The sequence below is a fragment of the Salmo salar genome, chromosome 06 (genome assembly GCF_965601325.2).
Source record: "Salmo salar chromosome 06, fSalSal1, whole genome shotgun sequence".
Lineage (NCBI taxonomy): Eukaryota > Metazoa > Chordata > Actinopteri > Salmoniformes > Salmonidae > Salmo > Salmo salar.
In genome coordinates, this window is record NC_138296.1 from 91,102,501 (window position 1) to 91,111,915 (window position 9,415).

At 41.1% G+C, this 9,415-nt stretch overlaps 1 protein-coding gene across 1 annotated transcript in view; it reads right to left on the reverse strand.

Moving 5' to 3' along the window:
• dll4 (delta-like 4 (Drosophila)) overlaps window positions 1–9,142 on the reverse strand; it is a 20,750-nt gene extending 11,608 nt beyond the window's left edge. The window contains exons 1-5 of the mRNA XM_082977065.1: window positions 8,627–9,142; window positions 8,237–8,497; window positions 7,266–7,323; window positions 6,027–6,290; window positions 925–985 (exon numbers count right to left, since the gene is read on the reverse strand). Coding sequence (XP_082833191.1) covers window positions 925–985; window positions 6,027–6,290; window positions 7,266–7,323; window positions 8,237–8,497; window positions 8,627–8,680 — 698 coding nt within the window. The 5' untranslated portion in view covers window positions 8,681–9,142. The remainder of the gene's footprint in view (window positions 1–924; window positions 986–6,026; window positions 6,291–7,265; window positions 7,324–8,236; window positions 8,498–8,626) is intronic.
• Between the last annotated feature and the right edge of the window lie 273 nt (window positions 9,143–9,415).

Consider the following 9,415-nt stretch of genomic DNA (forward strand, 5'->3'; position numbering starts at 1 on the left):
CCTGTATAAAAATATCCAGAGAGAGTCAATTCTTACTTTTTTTTGTTTCATACTTTTTTCGAATGCATAGACCGACTGACCATAACGTCTTGACCATCATTTAATAACCACACAGTCCACAGTACCAAACTATACAATGAATTTCCACACAAACCCATTCTGGTAATTACTATACTATATCCACAAACAGAGAAACTGTGTCACTGTAGTCACAAAGACTTTAGGTCCTGTAAACAACACATCTATTTCAAATGGCTCTCTCTTTTCTCATGTTCCCAACAACAGGGATGAGTTGCTACTTCAGCAGGATGGGAGAGAGAGAGAGAGAGAGAGAGAGAGAGAGAGAGAGAGAGAGAGAGAGAGAGAGAGAGAGAGAGAGAGCGAGAGAGAGAGAGACAGATACAGAGAGAGACAGATACAGAGACAGAGACAGAGAGAGACAGATACAGAGAGACAGACAGAGAAAGAGAGAGAGACAGATAGAGAGTATGGGGGATAGAGGGAGATAAAGAGTAAGAGGGATAGAGGGAGATAGAGAGTAAGGGGAAGAGAGGGAGATAGAGAGTAAGGGGGATAGAGGGAGATAGAGAGTAAGGGGGATAGAGGGAAAAAAGAGAGTAAGAGGGAGATAGAGAGAATTGTGTGTGGAAGGGAGAGAAATAGGATTAAGAGGTGTTTCTTACAGAAAGTGAGTGAGAGGAAGGAGAAAGACTGTTTTAGAGTTATAGAGAGCGACGGTAGATTAGATCCCACTGGTGACATCACATGGAATATTGGAGCATCTTGGAGAAATATCAGCACACACACACACACACACACACACACACACACACACACACACACACACACACACACACACACACACACACACACACACACGTTCCGGTGTCCTTACACATTTTTCATAATTTCAGTATTACTTACACACACTCGCCAGGTCTGGAGCAGTTTCCATTCCCTTCACTGCAACCCACCAGGCAGATGGCTGTAAGACACAGAGATCAGCAGATATCCAGGGGTTAGTTATAGTGTAGGTTATAGCGGTTAGTTATAGTGTAGGTTATAGTGGTTAGTTATAGTGTAGGTTATAGTGGTTAGTTATAGTGTTGGTTATAGTGGTTAGTTATAGTGTAGGTTATAGGGGTTAATTATAGTGTAGGTTATAGTGGTTAGTTATAGTGTAGGTTATAGGGGTTAGTTATAGTGTAGGTTATAGGGGTTAGTTATAGTGTAGGTTATAGGGGTTAGTTATAGTTTAGGTTATAGTGGTTAGTTATAGTGTAGGTTATAGGGGTTAGTTATAGTGTAGGTTATAGTGGTTAGTTATAGTGTAGGTTATAGGGGTTAGTTATAGTGTAGGTTATAGGGGTTAATTATAGTGTAGGTTATAGGGGTTAGTTATAGTGTAGGTTATAGTGGTTAGTTATAGTGTAGGGGTTAGTTATAGTGTAAGTTATAGGGGTTAATTATAGTGTAGGTTATAGGGGTTAGTTATAGTGTAGGGGTTAGTTATAGTGTAGGTTATAGGGGTTAGTTATAGTGTAGGTTATAGGGGTTAGTTATAGTGTAGGTTGTGGTTAGTTATAGTGTAGGTTATAGTGGTTAGTTATAGTTTAAGTTATAGGGGTTAGTTATAGTGTAGGTTATAGGGGTTAGTTATAGTGTAGGTTATAGTGGTTAGTTATAGTGTAGGTTATAGTGGTTAGTTATAGTGTAGGTTATAGTGGTTAGTTATAGTGTAGGTTATAGTGGTTAGTTATAGTTTAGGTTATAGTGGTTAGTTATAGTGTAGGTTATAGTGGTTAGTTATAGTGTAGGTTATAGGGGTTAATTATAGTGTAGGTTATAGGGGTTAGTTATAGTGTAGATTACAGGGGCTAGTTATGGTGTAGGTTATAGGGGTAAATTATAGTGTAGATTACAGGGGTTAGTTATAGTGTAGGTTACATGGGTTAGTGTAGATTGTAGGGGTTAGTTATAGTTTAGGTTATAGGGGTTAGTTATAGTGGAGGTTATAGGGGTTAGTTATAGTGTAGGTTTTTGGGGTTAGTTATAGTGTAGGTTATAGGGGTTAGTTATAGTGTAGGTTATAGTGGTTAGTTATAGTGTAGGTTATAGTGGTTAGTTATAGTGTAGGTTATAGGGGTTAGTTATAGTGTAGGTTATAGTGGTTAGTTATAGTTTAGGTTATAGGGGTTAGTTATAGTGTAGGTTATAGGGGTTAATTATAGTGTAGGTTATAGGGGTTAGTTATAGTGTAGGTTATAGTGGTTAGTTATAGTGTAGGGGTTAGTTATAGTGTAAGTTATAGGGGTTAATTATAGTGTAGGTTATAGGGGTTAGTTATAGTGTAGGGGTTAGTTATAGTGTAGGTTATAGGGGTTAGTTATAGTGTAGGTTATAGTGGTTAGTTATAGTGTAGGTTATAGTGGTTAGTTATAGTTTAAGTTATAGGGGTTAGTTATAGTGTAGGTTATAGGGGTTAGTTATAGTGTAGGTTATAGTGGTTAGTTATAGTGTAGGTCATAGTGGTTAGTTATAGTGTAGGTTATAGTGGTTAGTTATAGTGTAGGTTATAGTGGTTAGTTATAGTTTAGGTTATAGTGGTTAGTTATAGTGTAGGTTATAGTGGTTAGTTATAGTGTAGGTTATAGGGGTTAATTATAGTGTAGGTTATAGGGGTTAGTTATAGTGTAGATTACAGGGGCTAGTTATGGTGTAGGTTATAGGGGTAAATTATAGTGTAGATTACAGGGGTTAGTTATAGTGTAGGTTACATGGGTTAGTGTAGATTGTAGGGGTTAGTTATAGTTTAGGTTATAGGGGTTAGTTATAGTGTAGGTTATAGGGGTTAGTTATAGTGTAGGTTATAGGGGTTAGTTATAGTGTAGGTTATAGGGGTTAGTTATAGTGTAGGTTATAGTGGTTAGTTATAGTTTAGGTTATAGGGGTTAATTATAGTGTATATTATATAGTGGTTAATTATATTGTAGGTTATACGGGTTAGTTATAGTGTAGGTTATAGGGGTTAATTATAGTGTAGGTTATAGGGGTTAATTATAGTGTAGGTTATAGTGGTTAGTTATAGTGTAGGTTATAGGGGTTAATTATAGTGTAGGTTATAGGGGTTAGTTATAGTGTAGGTTATAGAGGTTAATTATAGTGTAGGTTATAGTGGTTAGTTATAGTGTAGGTTATAGGGGTTAATTATAGTGTAGGTTATAGGGGTTAGTTATAGTGTAGGTTATAGTGGTTAGTTATAGTGTAGGGGTTAGTTATAGTGTAGATTATAGGGGTTAATTATAGTGTAGGTTATAATGGTTAATTATAGTGTAGGTTATAGTGGTTAGTTATAGTGTAGGTTATAGGGGTTAATTATAGTGTAGGTTATAGGGGTTAGTTATAGTGTATATTATATAGTGCTTAGTTATAGTGTAGTTTATAGGGGTTAATTATAGTGTAGGTTATAGGGGTTAATTATAGTGTAGGTTATAGGGGTTAGTTATAGTGTCTCAAACATCATTCATACAGTAGACATTATACGCAAGCTATGCCATCATAACACAGTATCTCATGTGCATCAAATTAGCTGCAATTTTACAGGCTACTGATATGAATTATGGATTTATGAAACCACAATGTTCAGATTCTATCTTAGGCTCTAGGCTCTACATCATTCAATATTATTTCACTAAAACATTGGTCTCAATCATAACCCCCCCCCCCCCACACACACACACACACACCACCACCACTACTACAATGAACTACGAGCTCACATCTGCTATACGAAGCCAGAATGAAACCATTAGTGGCATTATAGGCTACATTGTAAAAGCTTTAATAGCATACCTCCCTTTTCATCAAATCGATTCACTTCAGCAACAGTGATTGTACACAGGACAGACACAAGCTCAAACTGAACCTGTCACACCACCCAACTGCTACAGGCCAAGAGTAAGCCGGGTCATTTACGGCTTGTTTGTGTTGTGGTCTGTCAGACTCCTATCTGTGTGTGTGTTGTGGTCTCTAAGGCCCCATATCTGTGTTTGTGTTGTGGTCTATCAGACTCCTATCTGTGTTTGTGTTGTGGTCTATCAGACTCCTATCTCTGTTTGTGTTGTGGTCTATCAGACTCCTATCTGTGTTTGTGTTGTGGTCTCTAAGGCCCCATATCTGTATTTGTGTTGTGGTCTACAAGGCCCCATATCTGTGTGTGTGTATCACTGATTCTGGTTGGATAGTCCTGAACAGAAGCCCAATAGCAGACAGGCGATAAGCAGGAGGTTAGTCCGTGCAGCAGAGAGAGCAGAGAGAGAGAGAGCAGAGAGAGAGAAGAGAGAGAGAGCAGAGAGAAGAGAGAGCAGAGAGCAGAGAGACAGAGAGAGACAGAGAGAAGAGAGAGAGAGAGAGAGAGAGAGAGAGAGAGAGAGAGAGAGAGAGAGAGAGAGACAGAGAGAGAGAGAGAGAGAGATCTTTCTATACTACGACAATAGATGGATACGTAACGTGATCGAAGCCCCTGATCAGGAATTGGTGCCACAGTCAGAATAGAAGATGACAGATCCCTTGTCACACTGCACTTACTAACTGACTCTGGCACATGGTAACAATGATTTTTTTTACAATGTTTTCTCTGCAATCTTTGAGTCATTTGTTTTGGTGAAAGAGCCACAACATATCAACCTCTTGACTAGTAATGAGTATGAGTCCTACTGCCAATTGGCTGTTCTCCTTGTAGTAGGAGTTCATTCACTTCTGGTCCAAAACAGAGAGAACAGATTCTTTTTTGTTGTTGTGGTCGTAGTGAACTAACACTGTGATTAGGCATATTGTGGGTTTTAGCTCAACTACTTTTCTTGTCCACATGCTCAGTGCAGTCGGCCTTCTCTAACAGAAACAGACATCTCTTTTTACCCTATAGGGCCTAAACACAGAAATACAACTTCCGTACAAGTAGTCCTACTAATATAACAAGCTGAATTCTCACCTTCTGTAGCTCTCAGATATAACCTCCTCAACCAATGTTGCATGGCAACAATGTTCTCATATTCACACTGCTATTTCTGTGGCCCTTTTTACGTGCAAAAAAAAACAGTCTCTCTCTCTCTCTCTCTCTCTCTCTCTCTCTCTCTATCTATCTATCTATCTATCTGTGTCTCTCTCGCCAGCCCCAAATGCATCAGGACAAGATTTCAACAAAAACGTGATAAGCTGTGGTGTCATCTCGCTGCTGCCACCAACGCAGCGATTGAGGAGGAACAATCAAAGCAAGCTTGAACCAGTGACCCTACAGTTGCAGGGTAAGTGAACTACCTCGTCTCACATTTAAGAACCAAACCTCTTAGCAGAGGTCACAGACTACCGATATACAAGGAAGCTACACCTATTCCTTTCACTCGCTCACTGAAAAACGATGTACCAACACCTCAAGCTCTAAAAACTTGTTGAAGAAACAGAGCAGCCAAAGTTCATAAAAAAACTATAGGCCTACCAAGCATGCTAGAATAAAACTATAGGCCTACCAAGCATGCTAGAATAAAACTATAGGCCTACCAAGCATGCTAGAATAAAACTATAGGCCTACCAAGCATGCTAGAATAAAACTATAGGCCTACCAAGCATGCTAGAATAAAACTATAGGCCTACCAAGCATGCTAGAATAAAACTATAGGCCTACCAAGCATGCTAGAATAAAACTATAGGCCTACCAAGCATGCTAGAATAAAACTATAGGCCTACCAAGCATGCTAGAATAAAACTATAGGCCTACCAAGCATGCTAGAATAAAACTATAGGCCTACCAAGCATGCTAGAATAAAAACGTAATCATTGAAGACATGGTGATTGTATATCCAACATATTGGTAAAAGACATGTGTGACATGGATGGAGACAATCAATCAATCAATCAATCAATCAGTCAAACAATCCCCAGTTATCTCTGATAGGTCAGTGGGGGTTGAGTTGTGGTTCCGTGTGGTTCCGTGTGGTTCGGTAACGGTTGGTTTCTCTCAGTTTGCTTACGTTCTTCGCAGTATTCCCCCTTCCAGCCGGGCAGACAGGACAACTGGCCATCCCGGTCGCAGGTGTAGTGGCCAAAACGGTCGTCCCTTGGCGTGCATATTTTGGAACAACTTTCTCCGTAGTAATTGTCATTGCAGATGAAGCGGTAAGAATACCTTAACTCCGTCTGTCGGCCGCTCTCAATGTTCTGAGACCAGGCGGCCCCTACACCCAGCTGTCTCTGGATGGCAAAGAAACTAATCAACATCTCTGGGTTGCTGGTGTCTGCAAGGGAAGGACAGAGAGAAAACAATAGATCCAGAGAGAGAGAGAGAGAGAGAGCGTGAGAGAGAGAGAGAGAGAGAGATTAGAGAGAGAGAGAGAGCGAGAGAGACAGAGAGAAACAGAGACAGAGAGACAGAGAGACAGAGAGAGACAGAGAGAGACAGAGAGAAAAGACAAGGGGTTTAGAGAGAGAAGACTAGATACATAAGGTACGGTTGTGGTTGCTGTCGGTCAGTTTTATTACAGACATGTTAGAAACATGTAGTAGTCTGCATTGCAAACATGTTCCATTCGGCCATATAAATAATTAACATGGTCTAAGGACACCTGTTATGGTATTCTCTATCGTCCATTGTTCTAACATTGAATATTTTATCTTGTGTCATATCTCATATCATATGATTGAAATATCCTATTCCATGTGAAATATCATGTATGCCCCTTTCCCTGGGCCTGATTTAAATATGTGTCGGGCCGACTGCCTGCCAAGCAGCCCGGCCTTACACAGATGGCTTCTTATCGACTCACATAATAACAACCATAATGGTTCAGATGGAGAATAAACTCAGATTGAAATGTCCTCTTCCTTTCTGTCAGCGAAAACCTTCCCAGGCCACTTCCAATGGGCGGAACAGAGCTAGGTGTTAAATACAGGAAGATGTAGTCACATACAGCCTCTGTGTGTTCTCACCAAAGCCCTCAACTCGTTCCCACGCCAGAAATACACCGCAGGAAGTCACATTGTGTTGGAGCACAAGAATGAAAAAGGTGTTTTGCAGCTGAGCAACAAAGGCTGAGTAAAGGGAACAAATTAACTATTGGGAGGCAATGAATCTATAATAGTGAGAAGATACTGATTATTGATAAGGTTTGACCTTTTTAGGTGTTTATTAAAAGGTGCGTTAGTTAACGGGGACCTATTGGTGAAATGTGCATAAAGGGTACCCTCTTGTGGCGTTGAATAGATCGACTTACCTACAGGTAGATCCGCTGAAGGTGAATACCAGGCTTCAATTATCATTGAAAACGATCCCTAAGAGCACAACGCATTCAGGCGTTAGAAATATTATATAAAACACATTTCATAAAAGGCAATATAAAAAAATGTCTAACGATATGCATAATCACACTTTAAATGGAGCGCAATTTAAATACACACTGGTTTAGTCAACGTTGTTTCCACGTCACTGAAATGATATTACGTTGAAACAACGTGGAATAGACGTCGAATTGACTGACGTCTGTGCCCAGTGGGTACTTTCACTCAACTAACTGTAGGTCTGTTTATGAATGGCTATATCATTTAGGATTCTAAAATGTATGTCATACGGAGGCAAAGGTGATATAGGCCTAGTAAACTTTATTTAAAAAAACAACAACAATATTTTACCTTTACTTAACTAGGCAAGTCAGTTAAGAACAAATTCGTATTTACAATGACGGCCTACCCCGGCCAATTGTGCGCCGCCCTATGGGACTCCCAATCACGGCCGGTTGTGATACAGCCTGGAATCAAACCAGGGTCTGTAGTGACGCCTCTAGCACTGAGATACAGTGCCTTAGACCCGCTGCGCCACTAGGGAGCCCAAAACCTAAAGTGGTGTGGTGCATTTTGAAATAAACAACGTCGTGTGTCAATCCACAATCTGCTGATATATAAAGGCCTGCAGCATTACCTAATGATGGATTATCGAATGTTATAGAATGTTGTAGTGTCATGTAAATACATCATAATGCAGAAACCTCCGTGTTCTAACTCTCTAAATACATGGCTCTTACATTAGGCTACGGGGATGGTTTATGTCATCACCAATATCTGGTGCGCTCTCTCTCCAAACCAATCACAACTCTCCTGCACGCCCGCCCGCCTGCACAACAACACATTGACCTTGGCATGGCATACATTAAACTAATAATGTGGACCAGACCTAGGCTATCTGTCTTACCGGCCATCCAAAGTTGAAAGGCAGTCGGATGGGTCTGCTAAAAGTGCCTCCGTTCTTCACGCTAAAAGAGTTGGTCCCCAGGACCGGTGTCACGGCACTCCCAAAGATACAGTCACCTGGCGACACTACTGCCTGGTAGTTTTTTAGACAGACTCGAAAGAAAGTTCTACAGTTGAGCCTACAAGAGTTGCCATTCGCCAGAAATCCTTTGCTGTTTGTAAATTCATGTAGATCGAGCTCAAAAACCCCGGATCCAAATACCTAAAAAGAAGAGAAGAGATGGTTTTAAAACACCATTACGCACACGGTAAAGTCAAAAGACCCTTTGCTTGGAATTGGCTACTTTGAGTGATCATTCTCCTGCGGGGTATCTAGCGGATTCCTCTTTACCTGTGTCAGTATCGTGGTGCTGAATGCGATGATAAACGTGAACCAAGCTGCCATCCTTCTCGCTTGTCCTGGGCAGCCGCGTCACCCGCCAATATATCCCCTTTATTCCAAAGCCCCCTATTCCAAAGTGTTGGGGGGGGGGGGGGGTACAAAAAGGATATAAAAAAGAAAAGATAAAATATAAATCCTTCCTCGAGTTCCACTTCGTTGTTTTTCCGTTTTTAGAATCCGTGTGGGATGTTCCAAACTGCCAAAGGAACCGTTTTAGAATCCCCAGGTTATCCACAGAGATGAAGGTTTAACATCAAAATCCAATATCGGTACCTCTCTCTCTCTTTGTGCTCGGGCTGCTGTCTTCCACGCTCTCCACAGTAGGACAGTACAGCACTCCTCAGTGGTTGTGAGCGTCGGTGTGTGAGCGTGTAGGACGATGCCACACCATTGACTTGTTTTGGTGCTTAACTTTTGCGCTGCGCTCGTGGATCTCCGCTCACCATTCGTCTTATTACTCGTGAATGAACACTTGGAGTGACGTCTCCCCCAATTTATAGACTCGCGCTGCGCTGCTCATTACATAAACTGTCAATCAAGACTAAACACCGCCCACTATTCACCCCCTTCTCCTCCCTCCTCCTCTCTTCAACAACAATGATATCCAGATTGTAATACCCACAAGTCCAGCGCTGAGCCTGGCTGACTGGCTGGCTGGCTGACTGGCTGACTGGCTGGCTGACGGAACGACCACCAAAGGAGCAAGCGACTATTAAAAAGACACGGCATCCGTTGACG